The following is a 21238-nucleotide window of genomic DNA, read 5'->3' as shown; positions in this document are numbered from 1 at the left end:
CAGAATGCCATAAACACACTGCTATCGCACACTAGAGCAAACAAACATTGGCTACAAAACCCAGGCAACAACATTGTAGTGAATCATACTCCGGTAGGCCAGGAGAGAGATATGCTTCTGGCTGGTTGCTGTTCATTGACCCTTTCCTAATTCTGTTCTGCTTATGGCCTATATTCATGGAGGCTTGTTATTGCACTTAGTTTCATCATCGGGTAATGAGATCTTACGTCCAGACCGGCCTGTTAGTTCTGCAGATTGCCAACTGCTTTGTAGATGGATGGTGTCCTGTGTGTGTGTGTGTGTGTCAGACTCTCAGCATTGTTGTCTGTGTCCTGCAGTCTCCCCAGCCATTAAGCAGGCTAAAAAAGGCAGTGACACTCAGCCAGGGCCTGCATGCAGTGAAACACCAAACCACTCGCTCCTCATGTTAGATTATCTGAGATGGTTGATCATGTTGTATGTGTGACCGTCTGTATGGGAGATTCTTGGGGCAACCTTTACCCTTCCACCTGATAGATGATATACAACATGGTCTCTCAACACATGGTTGTAGTATATGTTAACAGCTAATACAGCTGCTGCAGCCTTCTCATAACAATCCCATCAGCTCCTGACCATCCGGTTCCTATGGCAGCTGACTGTTAACAGATTACAGCACCACTGTAACAGGAAATACAGTGATGTCACTATCCATGGGGAGCCAGAGCAGACCATCTGGCAGTCAGAGTCTCTAGAAGCTCCTACTTTACTGGTCTCAATGGGGCCAATCCTAACTTCCACCTAAGTCACATTTTTCACTCACCTAGTCTCCCATTGACAGTGATGCCTGCCTTAGGATTCGCCCCTATGTTATGTTACTGTCTGCTAAGAGGTGGATGTGACCGATAGTGACTCCGCTTTATCACGACGGTGCTGAAACTTCTGTGTCCATATGTACAACAGTAACACGGCTTGGCTCCAACACACACGGCTTGGCTCCAACACACACGGCTTGGCTCCAACACACACGGCTTGGCTCCAACACACACGGCTTGGCTCCAACACACACGGCTTGGCTCCAACACACACGGCTTGGCTCCAACACACACGGCTTGGCTCCAACACACACGGCTTGGCTCCAACACACACGGCTTGGCTCCAACACACACGGCTTGGCTCCAACACACACGGCTTGGCTCCAACACACACGGCTTGGCTCCAACACACACGGCTTGGCTCCAACACACACGGCTTGGCTCCAACACACACGGCTTGGCTCCAACACACACGGCTTGGCTCCAACACACACGGCTTGGCTCCAACACACACGGCTTGGCTCCAACACACACGGCTTGGCTCCAACACACACGGCTTGGCTGTAACACACACGGCTTGGCTGTAACACACACGGATTGGCTGTAACACACACGGCTTGGCTGTGCTCCCTGCTACAGTGATTCCTCAGCATGTCCACACCCTGAGACTGAACAGAGAGTACAGAGAGCAGAGGTTGAGTGGGTGTTAAACCTGCCCTGCCCATCTGAGTCTCTCACTCACACACACACACACACACACATCTGATTTGTATCAGTGATATATTGGAGCAGTGGCATATCTCCTGACAAACACTTTCCGATAAATTAACTCTCTATATACACACCATGTTGCCTAATACAGACTATGTTGTGTTTCCCCTTCAAATACCAAGGAAGCAAGTTCCTAGGAAGAAGTCTGACATGTATGGGAGCTGGTTTCCTTTCTGAGAGTGAACTACCACAACTACATGTCCACTTTTTATTTTTTTACTGTTAAATCCACTTCAATCAGTGTAGATGAAGGGGAGGATACAGGTTAAATAAAGATTTTTAAGCCTTGAGACATGGATTGTGTATGTGTGCCACTCAAAGGCTGAATGGGCAAGACAAAATATTTAAGTGTCTTTGAACAGGGTATGGTAGTAGGTACCAGGCATACCTGTTTGTGTCAAGAACTGCAATGCTGCTGGGTTTTTCACACTCAACAGTTTCCTGTGTGTATCAAGAATGGTCCACCACCCAAAGGACATCCAGTCAAATTAACTGTGGGAAGCATTGGAGTCAACATGGACCAGCATTCCTGTGGAACGCTTTTGACACCTTGTAGAGTCTATGCCCTGACGAATTGAGGCTGTTCTGAAGACAAAAGTGTGGAGGGTGTGCAACTTAATGTTAAGAATGTGTTATGAATAACTCTGTGAATAAACTCGCATAGCCAACCTACCAATTCCTGGATGGCTTCCACATTCTAAGAACAGAACAGGAATAAAGTGAGGTCTGAGATGGGAGTGGTTTTCTCAGGAAGACTGAGTGACAGATGGGGTAAAATCTAGCATGCTTAACATGGTGCTTTACATTCCTTTAGCAGGCAGAGGTCAAACTGAGGCCTAGGAGGGAGGGACAGCATGGCAGCAGGAACAAAGGCATACATACATTAACTATGACTGACGAGATGGTTGAATGGCTGAAAGGCTGGCATGCCAGGTTGTTGTGTTGTCATGCTGCGCATATGATAAGATCAGTACTATGTGTTAAAGTGGTTCCTGATATGTTAGATAACTCCAGGCGACGTGAGATCTGATCATCTGAGTAGCAGGACGGAAAAAAGGAAAACCTGGAACACAGCCACAGAGTGACTGAATAGACTGACCATCAGTGTGGCAGGGCGACCAACTGACTGAACGACGTGCTGACGGACTGACTGACTGAACAACTAACTGAGTGGAGACAGAACTACAGGACTACAGGAACTGACCCATGGAAGAAGTGTAATGTTTCATGCACACACAGAGTGAAATGCCTTTCTTGAAAACTGAAATACCAAATAAACTAAAAAGTAAAAAAAAAAAAAAGTAACACAATAAAATAACAATGTGGAGGCTATATACAGGGGGTACCGGTACAGAGTCAATGTGCAGGGGTACAGGTTAGTCCAGGTAATTTGTACATGTAGGTAGGGGTAAAGTGACTATGCATAGATAATAAACAGTGAATAGTAGCAGTGTAAAAATAAATGTGTGGGGGGAGGGGTCAATGTAAATAGTCCAGGTGGCCATTTGATTAATTGTTCAGCAGTCTTATGGCTTGGGGGTAGAAGCTGTTAAGAAGGGCCTCCCAAGTGGCACAGTGCAAGCTGTGCCACGAGAGATTCTGGATTCGAGTCTAGGATCTGTTGAAGCCGGCCGCGACCGGAAGGCCCATGGGGCGGCGCACAATTGGCCGAGCGTCATCCGCGTTAGGGGAGGGTTTGGCCGGCAGGGAGTCCTTGTCCTATCGCACACTAGAGACTCCTGTGGCGGGCCGGGCACAGGGCATGCTGACACGGTTGCCAGGTGTGCTGTGTTTCCTCCAACACATTGATGCAGCTTCTGGGTTAAGTGGGCATTGTGTTTCGACCTTCGCCTCTCCAGAGTCCGTACGGGAGTTGCAGCGATGAGACAAGACTGTAACTACCAATTGGATACCACGAAATTGGGGAGAGAAATGGGTCAAATTAAAAAATAAGCTGTTAAGGAGCCTTTTGGTCCTAGACTTAATAATACTAAAAATAACAAGGTAGAATAAAACATACCAGATTTAAAAATAAGAAATAAGAAGAACACAAAGTATGCAAGCATACTTTATACAGGGTCAGTTCCAGTACCATATTTACAATGTGCAGGGATACTGGTTAATATGTATAGGAGTAAGGTGACTAGGCATCAGGATATATGATAAACAGAATAGCATGATGATTGTATGTGAGTGGCTGTGTGTAGAGTCATATTATGTGTGTGTGAGCAAATGATGGAGTGAGTGTTTGTGTGCGAGTGTGTATGAGTGACAGTGTGTGTGAGTGTGTAGGGCCGTGTGAGTGTGTAAGGCCGTGTGAGTGTGCACAGAGACTAATAAAATACCAAGGTCAACTCAGATAGTCTCTGTAGCCATTTTATTAGCTATTTATCAGTCTTATGGCTTGGGGATAGAAGTTGTTCAGGAGCCTGTTGGTGACTTGATGCAGCGGTACCGCTTGCCGTGCGGAAGCAGAGAGAACAGTCTATGGCTTGGGTGGCTGGAGTCTATCATTTCCCCAGGCCTTCTTTTTTACACCGCCTGATATAGAGGTCCCGGATGGCAGGGAGCTCAGCCCATGATGTACTGGGATGTCCGCACCACCCTCTGTAGCGCCATGCGATCGAGGGCGGTGTTATTGCCATACCAAGCAGTGATACAGCCAGTCAATATGCTCTCAGTGGTCTAACTGTATAACATTTTGAGGATTTGAGGGCCCAAGCCAAACCTTTTCAACCTCCTGAGGGGGAAGAAGCACTGTCACATCTTCTGTGCGCGTGGATCCTTTTAAGTTCTTAGTGATTTGAACAGCCAAGACAACTGGGAGGAAGTAGAGTTAGTCTATTAATACCTCACTACTCTCCCATTATACTGTTTCCTACTGCCTCTCTCGCCACTCCATTAAATCAGTATACATCTGCTGTGTCCAGGAGAGCAGAGAAATGCAGCAGGTCATCAATATGTGGCTATCATACTGAGAAAGACATTCTGAAGTTAGCTAACCTAACCTTAAATTAACCCCTGCAGCTACCCTTACCACTAGCTCTAAACATCTCATATATTTGATAATCAGTTTGGTTGCTTTTCACTTTCTGATGATATTCGCCATTACCGTAGTTCTTTATAGAATGACCATCGAGTGACACAGACGGTCAAAGCATCATTCTCCAACTAAAAGCAAAATGAGACATCTACATCTGCTACTGTACAAAACAACCCAGTAGTGACACACACACTTATCCTGTCCAGAAGAGAAAATAACTATTCTCCAAGGGCACGAGGATTAAGTAATAATAGTACATAATAATGAAGTCTTCTTGTCAAAGCGACATTCAATAGGATGACTAAACCAAATCAGTGCTGAGGAGTGTAGGCTACCTAAGCTTATGGCTGTGACTCATCCCTGTAGACACAATGGGTAATTATGACATCATTCTAGACCAGGGTTCGCCCCCCCCCAAGTTCTGAGCCAAATGTTTCTTAAAATGTTATATTATTATTATTATTATTATTATTGTTGGACATCAACGACTAAAAACACCAGGAAATCAGCTCAAGTAATTTTAATTTAGGAAATCTTTTCAAGTATTCTCACGCATAACTGGGTGACTTGATTGTATACAAATGTAAGCCTGACACCTTCTGCCGAAAACCATGTGACTTACTGTCAGTCACACACACTGCTGGCTTGGAGTGGAGTACTAGAACGAACATGCATAGCTGTAAAGGAGGCAAAGGGCTATTGGTCACAGGGGTGATGTAACTACAAGCTTACGTTCAGTTTCAGTCACTTTAAGCTTACATACAGGCGCAAAGCACAATGATTTAGCCAAGTTCAAGAAACATAATGTGGGCCAAATCTAATAGCCTATATATAGCTTGTAAACACCATGCAGAAAAGGTTTTTCATTTAGAACACATCATTTTTATGACCCTAGTCATTTAGCAGACGCTCTAATATGGAACAATTTACAGGAGCAATTCGGGTTAAGTGCCTTGCTCAAAGAGCACGCACGTCGGCAGATTTCTCATCAAGTCGGCTCGGGGATTCGAACCAGCAAGATACAGACGTCACAGTTGAAAACACACTTATTGTTATCCAACATTTTGGAGATAGGCGCCAGAACCATATAGGCTACACATTCTGATTCTACAATCTTGACAGATGATGCATTAACATTGTTGTTTATGTGCTGCTGGCAACGACATGCGATACGTGCGTGCACACATTGGCACACTGCGTCCTCACCGATAAGTAGGCTATGTAATCAACAATAACAATCTGCACCATTAAACAAATTCCTCGAAAACTATTTCGATTGTGCCTTAATGTTTACTTGAGTCATAAGTGAATAGCCTTTCTTCCGTCAGCTAACTTCTCGCAAATGACAATCTATTTTTGTTTACAGGATGTTGTGCACCATGAAAAACATCCCGGTCAGACAAAAATGTTTCGATCAGCACAAAAGAACCATAATCCGAGACATACCCGAGCCACACCGAAGCGTGCGTAAAACAGCGATCTGGTTTGAGTAACATTAGTCTAATAATTTGTTACACTTGCTGAAACTTTGTAGATTCCCTGCTCGATTTGTGATTTGACGCATTTGCATATTGCTACACTGATGCTATCGTTTATTGGTAGATCATCAGTAGATTGAGCAAACTTTGAATTTCCCCAGGCCCTATAACTATGGGGTTGGGCGTTAGGTTAAACCTCAGCCAACTCTGCTATTTGTTATGCAACAGTCAACTCTATAGCAAATCCTCTGAGATATTGTTGTTATAATGCACGGTATTTACCAGACTGATCCATAGGCTCCAGAGCCGACCGGGGACAGGGATTGGTACCGCTCCGGGACCTCCCATATCGTTTTGTTCAGCTCCTGTCTGTAGAAAGTGGGTCTCTCCTTGTGAGACATTCCTGCAGAATTCAGAGACTACGAGACAAACAATCCAGTCGTAACTTCGGTTTCCTCCTTCGCGTGGCAGTGAAGCCTCTCTGAAAACTAAAACTCAATACAACGAGAACTATTGTTGACCCAACCAATACACAAATTGGATCTCGCGCATTCCGGGCAATGCAACTGTGCAAACGTTATCCCGTGCACTATATATGATGACGTCTCTTTGAGGACAGCAGACGCCTAACACAACACGTTCGGTCAGCGAGCTACAGTAGATTTTCCCTCTATGCAGATTCCAACCTGTTTCTTGTGTTGAAGAGGACCTAAACTGAACATAAATCTCGCTCCGTCAAAGACGAAGCGCGCTCCCGTCCCGATTCCCACTTCTCGCGCGATTTCAGTTTAGTAGCTGGGGAAATCCCGCTGTGGGGATTCCTAATCTCTTTTTACTGTAGGCTACGTAATATGTTGACATAAATTAAATAGCCCTATGAAATACAGTGATTGACATTTGCGCATTGCCACAATATATATAATAAATCACAGATCTTATGATGACCAAACCCTTCAAAGTGTAAGATTCCTTACTATCGTGATGGTCCTCCTATATTTTGAATTTCACTTGGACAAGCATTCTGCATACATTTTTACTTGCAGTAATAGTAGGTATTACCTGTTCGTTTAATTCGGTAACACATAATGATTATTAATGATTATCAAATACATTTGATTTGATTAGCCTATGTATGCTATAGGTTTATATCAAAGACACTCATTACACCCAATTTATTTTGCTATATATACTGAACAAAAATATAAATGCAACATATAAAGTGTTGGTCCCATGTTTCATGAGCTGAAATAAAAGATCCCAGAAATGTTCCATATGCACAAAAAGCTTGTTTCTCTCCAATTTTGTTTACATCCCTGTTAGTGAGCATTTCTCCTTTCACAAGACAATAATCCACCTTCTTATTCTTTGACATAATGACATTCGCAACAATTATAAGTGCATTCAGCCACCTACTGTACAGGTAGATCATAAAGATCCAAACAGGAAATCAATCCACCTGACAGGTGTGCCATATCAAGAAGCTGATTAAACAGCATGATCATCACACAGGTGCACTTTGTGCCGAGGACAATAAAAGCCACTGAAAAACCCAACATTATGCCACAGTTTTTGAGGGAGCATGCAATTGGCATGCTGACTGCAGGAATGTCCAACAGAGCTCTTGCCAGAGAATTTGGCAGTATGTCCAACCAGCCCCACAACCACAGACCAGGTGTAACCACACAAGCCCTGGACCTCCACATCCGGCTTCTTCATGTTTGTAATTTCTGTAATAAAGCCCTTTTGTGGGGGGAAAAACGAATTCTGATTGGCTGGGCCTTGATCCCCAGTGGCTGTACCTCTGCCCTGTCATGTGAAATCCATAGACTAGCATCTAATGAATTTATTTCAATTGACTGATTTCCTTATATGAACTGTAACTCAGTAAAATCATTGAAATTGTTGCAGGTTGCGTTTATATTTGATACACAATTGTCTGGGACATAAGACCACCTTTGAGGTCTGAAACCATTTGACAAACTTTAATTTTGGTGTGAATTGTCCCTTTTAATGTGGAGGAGACCATGGATTACAAATTCACATTTAGAAATATTTCATTAAAAAAACATTACACACACAGTTTATCTCTGTTCCTAACAATATCCGAGTTCCATTGCTCTGTCCTGATGAATCCGGATATGTCGCTTGATTGGTCATCCTGGCTGCTGCCTGTCACAGGGAAGGGAGGACAACGTTTAACAACATGGATGATTGAAAAATAACTGAGAATTCAACACAGTCTTGGACAACAGCAAACTGCAAACATGACAAATGGTCAGTTTGATCATACGTGTGTCATTTTATAGGTAATCTTGCAGTAGATGCACTGTTTTCAAAGCAAAGAAGTAGACGTTGGCTGGCTGGCTGGACGGACGTTAGCAAGCTTTGATTCTTACTACTTTTGTAGTTAGCATAGATTTCTGTAGACGTGGCTGCAGACCGTCGCCAGCCAACATCAATTTGCTAACATTTGGATTTATGAACATAAAAAGTGCATCGTCAATTTGGAACCAAAAACTACGTAGTTATGGACAAGGACACGTCCAGTTGGTGGCTATCTAACGTTAGCTATAGGCCATAATGGAGTAAAGGAGCCTAATGGGACCTTTATATGTTCTGTTTAAATGGCGAATTGGCTCTGGAAGACTAAACAACTGAATACTACATCTAAACGTGAATCGATTCTAGAAACAACCCTCTACTTTCATATCACATACATCAAAATAACTAATTAAACGGTTACTTGTACACTGTTTTATTAACAGTTGCAGTCAACACTATTTTGTTCAGATACAGCACATTTGTGGTGTCTGTCTTCCGTTGACACAAAGGTGTTCAGAGAAGCGAATAACGAATTAGCACAGGTACAATAGTCCACTAACGTCTTTTCCGTGAACCAGCGCTGTAACATGGAAATATGGCCATATGGGAACCCTACTCCTATAAAACTGTGTATCAATATTTCGTTGTTTGAAAATGATTTCTCGCCCATATTAAAGATACGATCCATATGCTTCCAAACCTTACCGCAAGCGATTTAGGCTCTTACCAAAACCCCTTACAGAAGACTCGTTATCCAATGACTTGTGTAATGGAACTGAGAGACATGATCAAGGGCCAGCCAGCTATATCTGGCTAGTTTGCTACCTACCTACCTACCTACCTATGTGACATGTTTGGTGGCCAGTTTAGAAATCATGTTGCTATTACTGGCTCCTACAGCCATCTATGCAACACTGCTTTTGTACATTATATTAACATAAGTGACAATTGTTTGTAATGTTATCTAGATGTGGTTCCACACAGGTATCAAGTGTAGCCTAGCTGTCGAACAGGTTTAACTGGCAATGGTTTTTTTAACATTGCGGTAGACCTCAAATCGTTATTGTGTGCTAGCTACATCAAGATGCAATCTGTCAAACTATTGTTGTCATTGAAATATTCAACTATCCAAAGTAATGCTAATCTTTGAAAATTGAATGACCAGTCATGTCTACAGATGTCATCTTCAAACCAAATGATATTTTTTTTCTCCTCTTCTCCACCCGTCAGTGTACTCGTTCGATGGGATTGTGGTGTTTGGGCTTCTGTTCATCTGTACGTGTGCGTACCTCAAGAAGGTGCCTCGCCTAAACAGTTGGCTACTTTCTGAGAAGAAGGGAGTGTGGGGGGTGTTCTATAAAGGTAAGATGTCAGTCAATCAATCAAGCTGTCAATGGTTCATCTATGTAATAGAACAATGGAATGTAAATACAGGTTATATGTTTCTGACTACAATCAAAGAGCTATGCTATAGCTTCACCACAGTGAAGCAGAGAGGTCCACTACTATATCTTCACCACAGTGAAGCAGAGAGGTCCACTACAATAGCTTCACCACAGTGAAGCAGAGGACCACTACAATAGCTTCACCACAGTGAAGCAGAGAGGTCCACTACTATAGCTTCACCACTGTGAAGAAGATAGCTCCACTACTATAGCTTCACCACAGTGAAGAAGAGAGCTCCACTACTATAGCTTCACCACAGTGAAGCAGAGAGGTCCACTCATATAGCTTCACCATAGTCTGAAGCAGAGAGGTCCACTACTATAGCTTCATCACAGTGAAGCAGAGAGGTCCACTCATATAGCTTCACCACAGTGAAGAAGATAGGTCCACTACTATAGCTCCACCACAGTGAAGCAGAGAGGTCCACTACTATAGCTTCACCACAGTGAAGCAGAGAGGTCCACTACAATAGCTTCACAACAGTGAAGCAGAGGACCACTACAATAGCTTCACCACAGTGAAGCAGAGAGGTCCACTACTATAGCTTCACCACAGTGAAGAAGAGAGCTCCACTACTATAGCTTCACCACAGTGAAGCAGAGAGGTCCACTCATATAGCTTCACCATAGTCTGAAGCAGAGAGGTCCACTACTATAGCTTCATCACAGTGAAGCAGAGAGGTCCACTCATATAGCTTCACCACAGTGAAGCAGAGAGGTCCACTACTATAGCTTCACCACAGTGAAGCAGAGAGGTCCACTACTATAGCTTCACCACAGTGAAACAGAGAGGTCCACTACTATAGCTTCACCACAGTGAAGCAGAGAGGTCCACTACTATAGCTTCATCACAGTGAAGCAGAGAGGTCCACTACTATAGCTTCATCACAGTGAAACAGAGAGGTCCACTACTATACCTTCACCACAGTGAAGAAGAGAGGTCCACTACTATAGCTTCACCACAGTGAAGCAGAGAGGTCCACTACTATAGCTTCACCACAGTGAAACAGAGAGGTCCACTACTATAGCTTCACCACAGTGAAGCAGAGAGGTCCACTACTATAGCTTCACCACAGTGAAGCAGAGAGGTCCACTACTATAGCTTCACCACAGTGAAGCAGAGAGGTCCACTACTATAGCTTCATCACAGTGAAGCAGAGAGGTCCACTACTATAGCTTCACCACAGTGAAGCAGAGAGGTCCACTACTATAGCTTCACCACAGTGAAGCAGAGAGGTCCACTACTATAGCTTCATCACAGTGAAGCAGAGAGGTCCACTACTATAGCTTCATCACAGTGAAGCAGAGAGGTCCACTACTATAGCTTCACCACAGTGAAGCAGAGAGGTCCACTACTATAGCTTCACCACAGTGAAGCAGAGAGGTCCACTACTATAGCTTCATCACAGTGAAGCAGAGAGGTCCACTACTATAGCTTCACCACAGTGAAGCAGAGAGGTCCACTACTATAGCTTCACCACAGTGAAGCAGAGAGGTCCACTACTATAGCTTCACCACAGTGAAGCAGAGAGGTCCACTACTATAGCTTCATCACAGTGAAGCAGAGAGGTCCACTACTATAGCTTCACCACAGTGAAGCAGAGAGGTCCACTACTATAGCTTCATCACAGTGAAGCAGAGAGGTCCACTACTATAGCTTCATCACAGTGAAGCAGAGAGGTCCACTACTATAGCTTCATCACAGTGAAGCAGAGAGGTCCACTACTATAGCTTCACCACAGTGAAGCAGAGAGGTCCACTACTATAGCTTCATCACAGTGAAGCAGAGAGGTCCACTACTATAGCTTCATCACAGTGAAGCAGAGAGGTCCACTACTATAGCTTCACCACAGTGAAGCAGAGAGGTCCACTACTATAGCTTCATCACAGTGAAGCAGAGAGGTCCACTACTATAGCTTCATCACAGTGAAGCAGAGAGGTCCACTACTATAGCTTCATCACAGTGAAGCAGAGAGGTCCACTACTATAGCTTCACCACAGTGAAACAGAGAGGTCCACTACTATAGCTTCACCACAGTGAAGCAGAGAGGTCCACTACTATAGCTTCATCACAGTGAAGCAGAGAGGTCCACTACTATAGCTTCATCACAGTGAAGCAGAGAGGTCCACTACTATAGCTTCATCACAGTGAAACAGAGAGGTCCACTACTATAGCTTCATCACAGTGAAGCAGAGAGGTCCACTACTATAGCTTCATCACAGTGAAGCAGAGAGGTCCACTACTATAGCTTCATCACAGTGAAGCAGAGAGGTCCACTACTATAGCTTCATCACAGTGAAGAAGAGAGGTCCACTACTATAGCTTCATCACAGTGAAGCAGAGAGGTCCACTACTATAGCTTCATCACAGTGAAGCAGAGAGGTCCACTACTATAGCTTCACCACAGTGAAGCAGAGAGGTCCACTACTATAGCTTCACCACAGTGAAGCAGAGAGGACCACTACTATAGCTTCATCACAGTGAAGCAGAGAGGTCCACTACTATAGCTTCATCACAGTGAAGCAGAGAGGTCCACTACTATAGCTTCATCACAGTGAAGCAGAGAGGTCCACTACTATAGCTTCATCACAGTGAAGCAGAGAGGTCCACTACTATAGCTTCACCACAGTGAAGCAGAGAGGTCCACTACTATAGCTTCACCACAGTGAAGCAGAGACGTCCACTACTATAGCTTCATCACAGTGAAGCAGAGAGGTCCACTACTATAGCTTCATCACAGTGAAGCAGAGAGGTCCACTACTATAGCTTCACCACAGTGAAGCAGAGAGGTCCACTACTATAGCTTCATCACAGTGAAGCAGAGAGGTCCACTACTATAGCTTCATCACAGTGAAGCAGAGAGGTCCACTACTATAGCTTCACCACAGTGAAGCAGAGAGGTCCACTACTATAGCTTCACCACAGTGAAGCAGAGAGGTCCACTACTATAGCTTCACCACAGTGAAGCAGAGAGGTCCACTACTATAGCTTCACCACAGTGAAGCAGAGAGGTCCACTACTATAGCTTCACCACAGTGAAGCAGAGAGGTCCACTACTATAGCTTCACCACAGTGAAGCAGAGAGGTCCACTACTATAGCTTCACCACAGTGAAGCAGAGAGGTCCACTACTATAGCTTCACCACAGTGAAACAGAGAGGTCCACTACTATAGCTTCACCACAGTGAAGCAGAGAGGTCCACTACTATAGCTTCACCACAGTGAAACAGAGACTGTCTACTGTCTTTTTTTCTCCTTTTTTTTCTCCCTCTCCCATTCTCTCTCCCACTCTCTCTCCCACTCTATCTTCCTGTTTCTCTTTGTCCATCTCTCCACTCTGTATCCCTCTCCTCAATTTCACTCTTCCTCTCTCCCCCTCTATCTTCCTCTGTCTCTCTTTCTCTGTCTTTCTGCCTCTCAGCTGCAGTGATTGGGACCAGACTCCACCATGCCGTGGCTATAACCTGTCTGTCGATGGCATTGTACCTTGTCTTCTTAAAGTGACAGCGTCAGGCTGGGATGGACTGGACTGAGATGGACTGATCCAGGGCAGGCTTGGCTGGGCTTTGCAGAGCTGGGTTGGGCTGCACTGGGTTGCCACCCATGGAAACTTAGGACCGTGTGCCCCCAGAACGCCAATTCATTCACTCATTAACCTCAAAGGACCTGTATAAAGGACATACTGCCCCCAGGTGGTGAAAAAGATCCCAGTCACTCTCTGCACTCTTCTACACCTGTGTGCGTCCCAATAACATCTCCTTTCTCCTGAAGTGTGCACTCGTTCACTACTCCCCATAAATGTAAAAGCATTGGATTGGTGTTAGCATGGGACTAGGAAGTTTCCACATACCAGTGATTTCTGTTCAGAGATCTATGAAGGGGAGTGTTCAAGTGCACACTTCGGGAGAAAGGAGAGACTACTGGGACGCACCTGTTGTATCCATCCCTGCACGACACCACCGTCACCCAGTTTAACCTGTGTTTACTGTACACATCCCATCAGAACACTGTTTGTCAATCTATTCTCCAGGGGCACATTTTTGTCTTTGCTCAGCACTAACACATTTCCCTCTGTTATTTTTCACACCAAATACACACACAACAATTTATAGACGAACACAAATAACTACAACATTTTCCCTGCCCAGACCCGCATGCTCACACACCCATCCCTGGTGCCTGCATTATTATTTGCCACGTGGTCTGAAACTGCACCATTTTGTTTCTCTCTGTAGCCCACACACTTTCAATATTGAAATAATAAATAATAGATTTTTCCATTGTGTTAATGATGGTCGATTGATTCATTTCCAAGTTTTTAGTATGTGTTTTTCAAGATGAGAATTGCCCAACACATCGGGTATGTCACTACACCCACATATGCCATATCTTAAAATATGCAGACAGACACATTCAAAGTAAGTTTACATTGCAATACTTCTGATAGCCAACTTTCTAACACCACCCACAGCTTCTGGACTTAATAGCATTCCCAGAAAGCATTGATTATTGAGTCATTATTAGTTTTACACTTACATGACTCTGCCGTTGTGCTGTAGAATTAGAGAATTTTGTCTCTTGTATTCTATACAATAGCTTATACTGGATTAAGCATACATTTTGTTAAATATTTTGTTAGTTATGCTCCAACTTTCCCTCCGTCTTCTTCCAACAGCAGTTATTTTTAAGTCTTGGTTCCAATAGTTTATATTTTGTTCTAAGAGATTGTCAGTTGGACATGATCTCTGCTATCGGTGGGCTAATTTGGTATTACTGAAAATACAAAAACTTTGATTAGTTGTATCAGATGTGTTGGTGCTGCGCTGAAACCAAAATATGCCCAGCCCCCATGAATGGTTTGTTGAACAGAGGTGATGTGGCTCATGTGCCGAGCAGAGTCTCTATTTAAAACTGTAGTTAATAACAATAAACCTTCTATTGATCACCTAGTTACCATTCTCAATGGTTTATTCTGGGGGAAAGCACTGGTATTTACAAAGGAGGAGTCTAAAATGTGGAAAATATGACTTCCTGTATAAAGTCTGACTGGTTGTAAAGTCATAATACGTATGAAAAGGCAGGTTTCTGTAGAGCACCTTAGAGAATTACACGCATTGGGGTTGAGTTTAAAGATCTCTTTGTAGATCAAAATGACTTTAACGTTAATATGTCATGGTTATAGTCACTATTTCCTTTTCCAACAACCAGGAAAAACTCTGTGCTGTCATTAAACTATAAGGTCTCATTGTCAGGTAAAACTCTTGGCCCTAGCCAAATTTACAGTGTCAAAACCTAATCTTTCAGAGAGAGAGAGAGACACACACACACACACACACATAAACAAAACAAATATATGAAACTGTTCTTGGTGTCCAGCTTAATATATACATTACCAGTCAAAGGTTTGGACACACCTACTCATTGAATTGTTTTTTTTTACTATTTTCTAGGAGTTCCCACATATGCTGAGCACTTGTTGGTTGCTTTTCCTTCACTCTGTGGTCCAACTCACCCCAAAACATCTCAATTGGATTGCGGTCGGGTGATTGTGGAGACCAGGTCATCTGGTGCAGCACCATTACTCTCCTTCTCGGTCAAATAGCCTTGCACAGCCTGGAGGTGTGTTTTGGGTCATTGTCCTGTAGAAAAACAAATGATAGTCTCACTAAGTGCAAACCAGATGGGATGGCGTATCGCTGCAGAATGCTGTGGTAACCATGCTGGTTAAGTGTGCCTTGAATTCTAAATAAATCGCAGACAGTGTCACCATCAAAGCACCATCACACCTCCTCCTCCATGCTTCACGGTGGGAACCACACATGTGGAGATAATCCGTTCACCTACTCTGCGTCTCACAAAGACACAGCATTTGGAACCAAAAATCTCAAATTTGGACTCATCAGACCAAAGGACAGATATCCACCAGTCTAATGTCCATTGCTCGTGTTTCTTGGCCCAAGCAAGTGTCTTCTTATTATTGATGACCTTTAGTAGTGTTTTTTGTTGTTGCAGCAATTCGAGCATGAAGGTCTGATTCACACAGTCTTCTCTGAACAGTTGATGTTGAGATGTGTCTGTTACTTGAACTCTGTGAAGTATTTATTTGGGCTGCAATTTCTGAGGCTGGTAACTCGAATTAACGTATCCTCTGCAGCAGAGGTAACTCTTGGTCTTCCTTTCCTGTGGCGGTCCTCATGAGAGCCAGTTTCATCATAGTGCTTGATGGTTTTTGTGACTGCACATGAAGAAGCGTTCAAAGTTCTTGAAAATGTCCGCATTGATTGACCTTCATGTCTATAAGTAATGATGGACTGTCGTTTCTCTTTGCTTATATGAGCTGCTCTTGCGATAATATGGCCTTTACAAAACCACCCCTACCTTGTCACAAAACAACTGATTGGCTCAAACGCATAAAGAAGGAAAGACATTCCACAAATTAACTTCTAACTTTTTTGGTTACTACATGATTCCATATGTGTTATTTCATAGTTCTGATGTCTTCACTATTATTCTACAATGTAGAAAATAGTAAAAATAAAGAGAAACCCGTGAATGAGTAGGTGTGTCCAAACTTTTGAATGGTACTGTATATACACATACAATGGATTCAGAAAATATTTAGACCCCTTGACTTTTTCCACATTTTGTTACATTATAGCCTTATTCTAAAATGGATTAAATTGTTTTTTCCCTTATCAGTCTACACACAATACAATATAATGACAAAGCAAAAATAGGTTTTTAGTTGTTTTAGCACCTTTGGCAGTGATTACAGCCTCGAGTCTTCTTGGGTATGCCGCTACAAGCTTGGCACATCTGTATTTGGGGAGTTTCTCCCATTCTTCTCTGCAGAGCCTCTCAAGCTCTGTCAGGTTGGATGGGGAGCTGCACAGCTATTTTCAGGTCTCTCCAGAGATGTTCGATCAGGTTGAAGTCCGGGCTCTGGCTGAGGTCCTGAGCGCTTTGGAGCAGGTTTTTATCAAGGATCTCTGTGATTTGCTCCGTTCATATTTCCCTCAATCCTGACTAGTCTGCCAGTCCCTGCCACTGAAAAACATCCCCACAGCATGATGCTGCCACCACCATGCTTCACCGTAAGGATGGTGTAAGGTTTCCTCCAGATGTGACGCTTAGCATTCAGGCGAAAGAGTTCAATCTTGGTTTCATCAGACCAGAGGATCTTGTTTCTCATGGTCTGAGAGTCCTTTAGGTGTCTTTTGGCAAATTCCAAGCGGGCTGTCGTGCCTTTTAAATTTTTTTATATTTAACAATTTATTACTAGGAAAGTCAGGTAAGAACAAATTCTTATTTACAATGACTGCCTACCCCCTCGGCCAAACCTTCCCCTAACCCGGACGACGCTGGGACAATTGTGCGCTGCCCTATGGGACTTCCGATCACAGGCGGTTGTGACACAGCCTGGGAACGAACCAGGGTGATGCCTCTACCACTGCAATGCAGTGACTTAGACCGGTGCGCCACTCGGGAGGCCTGGGAGGCTTTTACTGAGGAGGGGCTTCCTTCGGGCCACTCTACCATAAAGGGCTGATTGGTGGAGTGCTGCAGAGATGGTTGTCCTTCTGGAAGATTTCATGGCTTCAGATGGGAGTGCTACGGGTTGATAGTAATTTAGACAGGTTACTTTGGCGTTCTTGGGCACAGGGACTATGGTGGTTCTGCTTGAAACATGTAGGTATTACAGACTCGGTCAGGGAGAGGTTGAAAATGATCAGTGAAGACACTTGCCAGCTGGTCAGCGTATGCTCTGAGTATGCGTCCTTGTAATCTGTCTGGCCCCGCGGCCTTGTAAATGTTAACCTGTTTAAAGGTCTTACTCACATCGGCTACGGAGAGCGAGATCACACAGTCGTCTGGAACAGCTGGTGTTCTCATGCATGGTTCAGTGTTTCTTTTTTTGTCATTCTGATATTATGTATTACCACTATGCTGTAATTTATATTATGTATTACCATGCATGTTCACAATATACTGTATTTAGAATTGATAAATGTGTGTATTTTTAACATATATAACCGTGACCCTCTGGATATGCATGATGATCAGTCATGATTGCTAATGTCGGTGGCTAATGACAACTAACTTAACTCTGCCATCATGGCACGAATCATTATATGTGGCCCTAAGCCAGCTGGAGGTCAGACATCAGTATGTCAAGCCAATTAGCTGACCCAAACAATTGTTTGTACAGGGACAAAGTCAAGTCAGTGGCTTTTTTTCTCAATCTGATATTATGTTTTACCAGGCTCACAATATACTGTACTTTTAAGAATGATTTTGTCCTCTCTCTCTCTCTCTCTCTCTGAGCAGCTGCGACACCAGTTTCCCTTGAAAAGAGTGGGAGGAATGATTAGACGTAATCACATTTGACCTGCATAGGGCTGTAAGCTGCACCTGTTCAACATGTCACTACATTCACTGCTGCTACTGCTGAGTCCACTCTCAGAGGAGAGAGCTTCTTCTGAAGACAATACCAAGGTTTTGCTTGGAAGTGTGTGCATGTCTGTTTGAAAGAGAACGTATACCAGAATGAAGATCTATCAAGACAGTACATGCGTTCTTCTCTCAGAGCAGCAGTCTATCTAAAATGTGACTGTAAAACTGCACATTGGTAAGGCTGTTCTTTTGGGAAGTACTGTACAGTGCATTCTGAAAGTATTCAGACCCCTTGACTTTTTCCACATTTTGTTACGTTACAACCTTATTCTAAAATTGATCAAATAAAAAATGTTCCTCATCAATCTACACTCAATACCCCATAATGACCAAGTCAAAAAAAAGTTTTTAGAAATGTTTGCAAATTTATAAAAATAACAGAAATACCTTATTTCCATAAGTATTCAGACCCTTTGCTATGAGACTTGAAATTGAGCTCAGGTTCATCCCGTTTCCATTGATCATCCTTGAGATGTTTCTACAACTTGATTGGCGTCCACCTGTGGTAAATTCAATTGATTGGACATGATTTGGAAAGGCACACACCTGTCTATATAAGGTCCCACAGTTGACAGTGCATGTCAGAGCAAAAACCAAGCCTGAGGTCAAAGGAATTGTCCGTAGAGCTCCGAGACAGGATTTTGTCGAGGCACATATCTGGGGAAGGGTACCAAAACATTTCTGCAGCATTGAAGGTCCCCAAGAACACATTGGGAGGTGACCAAGAACCAGATGATCACTGACAGAGCTCCAGAGTTCCTCTGTGGAGATGGGAGAATCTTCCAGAAGGACAACCATCTCTGCAGCACTCCACCAATCAGGCCTTTCTGGTAGAGTGGCCACAGTAGCCACTCCTCAGTAAAAGGCACATGACAGCCCGCTTGGAGTTTGCCAAAAGGCACCTAAAAGACTCAGACCATGAGAAACAAGAATCTCTGGTCTGATGAAACCAAGATTGAACTCTTTCGCCTGAATGCCAAGCGTCACATCTGGAGGAAACCTGGCACCATCCCTACGGTGAAGCATGATGGTGGCAGCATCATGCTGTGGGGATGTTTTTCAGAGGCAGGGACTGGGAGACTAGTCAGGATCAAGGGAATGATGAAGGGAGTAAAGTACAGAGAGATCCTTGATAAAAACCTGTTCTAGAGCGCTCAGGACCTCAGACTGGGGCGAAGGTTCACCTTCCAACAGGACAACGACCCTAAGCACACAACCAAGACAATGCAGCAGTGGCTTTGGGACAAGTCTCTGAATGTCTTTGAGTGGCCCAGCCAGACTCCAGACTTGAACCCAATCAAACATCTCTGGAGAGACCTGAAAATAGCTGTGCAGCGATGCTCCCCATCCAATTTGACAGAGCTTGAGAGTATCTGCAGATAATGGGAGAAATACCCAGATACAGGTTTGTCAAGCTTGTAGCGTCATACCCAAGAAGATTCTAGGCTGTAATCGCTGTCAAAGGTGCTTCAATAAAGTACTGAATAAAGGGTCTGAATACTAATGTAAATGTGATATTTCCATTTTTTTATTTTATAAATTCGCAAGAAAAAGCTACACTTTTTTTGCTTTGTCATTATGGTGTATAGTGTGTAGATGATTTAATTCATTTTAAAATAAGGCTGTAACGTAACAAAATGTGGAAAATGTCAAGGGGTCTGAACACTTTCCGAATGCAAAGTATGTGTGGGGTTTCATCATGATACAGTGTGTTTTGTGTGGGTTCAAAGGAGAGTAGAAAGGGAAATGTTGCGACTTCACTACTGTTGTGTGAACTCTAACATAATGCTTCTCTACAACTCTCAGATGTTAGGGTACTGTGGGTGGGGAACCCTGCTGCAGGGATTATTAGGGTACTGTGGGTGGGGAACCCTGCTATAGGGATTATTAGGGTACTGTGGGTGGGGAACCCTGCTGCAGGGATTATTAGGCTACTGTGGGTGGGGAACCCTGCTATAGGGGTTATTAGGGTACTGTGGGTGGGGAACCCTGCTATAGGGGTTATTAGGGTACTGTGGGTGGGGAACCCTGCTATAGGGGTTATTAGGGTACTGTGGGTGGGGAACCCTGCTATAGTGGTTATTAGGCTACTGTGGGTGGGGAACCCTGCTATAGGGGTTATTAGGGTTGAGGAACCCTGCTATAGGGGTTATTAGGGTTGAGGAACCCTGCTGTAGGGGTTATTAGGGTTGAGGAACCCTGCTGTAGGGGTTATTAGGGTTGAGGAACCTTGCTGTAGGTGTATTAGGGTTGAGGAACCCTGCTGTAGGGTGGGGGGGTATTAGGGTTGAGGAACCCTGCTGTAGGGGTATTAGGGTGGAGGAACCCTGCTGTAGGGGTATTAGGGTTGAGGAACCCTGCTGTAGGGGTATTAGGGTTGAGGAACCCTGCTGTAGGGGTATTAGGGTTGAGGAACCCTGCTGTAGGGGTATTAGGGTGGAGGAACCCTGCTGTAGGGGGTATTAGGGTTGAGGAACCCTGCTGTAGGGGGTATTAGGGTTGAGGAACCCTGCTGTAGGGGTATTAGGGTTGAGGAACCCTGCAGTAGGGGTATTAGGGTTGAGGAACCCTGCTGTAGGGGGTTATTAGGGTTGAGGAACCCTGCTGTTGGGGGGTATTAGGGTTGAGGAACCCTGCTGTAGGGGGTATTAGGATTGAGGAACCTGCAGTAGGGGGTATTAGGGTTGAGGAACCCTGCTGTAGGGGTATTAGGGTTGAGAAACCCTGCTGTAGGGGTATTAGGGTTGAGGAACCCTGCTGTAGGGGTATTAGGGTTGAGGAACCCTGCTGTAGGGGGTATTAGGGTTGAGGAACCCTGCTGTAGGGGTATTAGGGTTGAGGAACCCTGCTGTAGGGTTATTAGGGTGGAGGAACCCTGCTGTAGGGGTATTAGGGTGGAGGAACCCTGCTGTAGGGGGTATTAGGGTTGAG

At 44.1% G+C, this 21238-nt stretch overlaps 2 protein-coding genes across 3 annotated transcripts in view; one reads left to right on the top strand and one right to left on the bottom strand.

The window, feature by feature from the left end:
* LOC106566105 (mitogen-activated protein kinase 14A) overlaps positions 1 to 6852 on the bottom strand; it is a 47685-nt gene extending 40833 nt beyond the window's left edge. The window contains exon 1 of one of the 2 annotated variants that reach the window (XM_045691904.1): positions 6369 to 6852. In XM_045691904.1, coding sequence (XP_045547860.1) covers positions 6369 to 6487 — 119 coding nt within the window. In that variant the 5' untranslated portion in view covers positions 6488 to 6852. Of the gene's footprint in view, positions 1 to 802; positions 1018 to 6368 lie in introns of those variants that run through there. The other variant, XM_014133956.2, reaches the window with a different exon arrangement.
* Positions 6853 to 8274: 1422 nt separating this feature from the next.
* Positions 8275 to 14131, top strand: ca119 (CA119 protein). The gene is given in 3 exon segments (NM_001141663.1): positions 8275 to 8360; positions 9639 to 9770; positions 13275 to 14131. Coding segments are annotated over 3 exon segments (225 nt in total). The 5' UTR covers positions 8275 to 8350; the 3' UTR covers positions 13358 to 14131.
* The last annotated feature ends 7107 nt before the right edge of the window (positions 14132 to 21238 follow it).

Source organism: Salmo salar, chromosome ssa12 (assembly GCF_905237065.1).
Source record: "Salmo salar chromosome ssa12, Ssal_v3.1, whole genome shotgun sequence".
NCBI classification, from domain to species: Eukaryota; Metazoa; Chordata; class Actinopteri; order Salmoniformes; family Salmonidae; genus Salmo; species Salmo salar.
The sequence above is the reverse complement of the archived record's forward strand: the minus strand, read 5'-3'. Positions and strand labels throughout refer to the sequence as shown.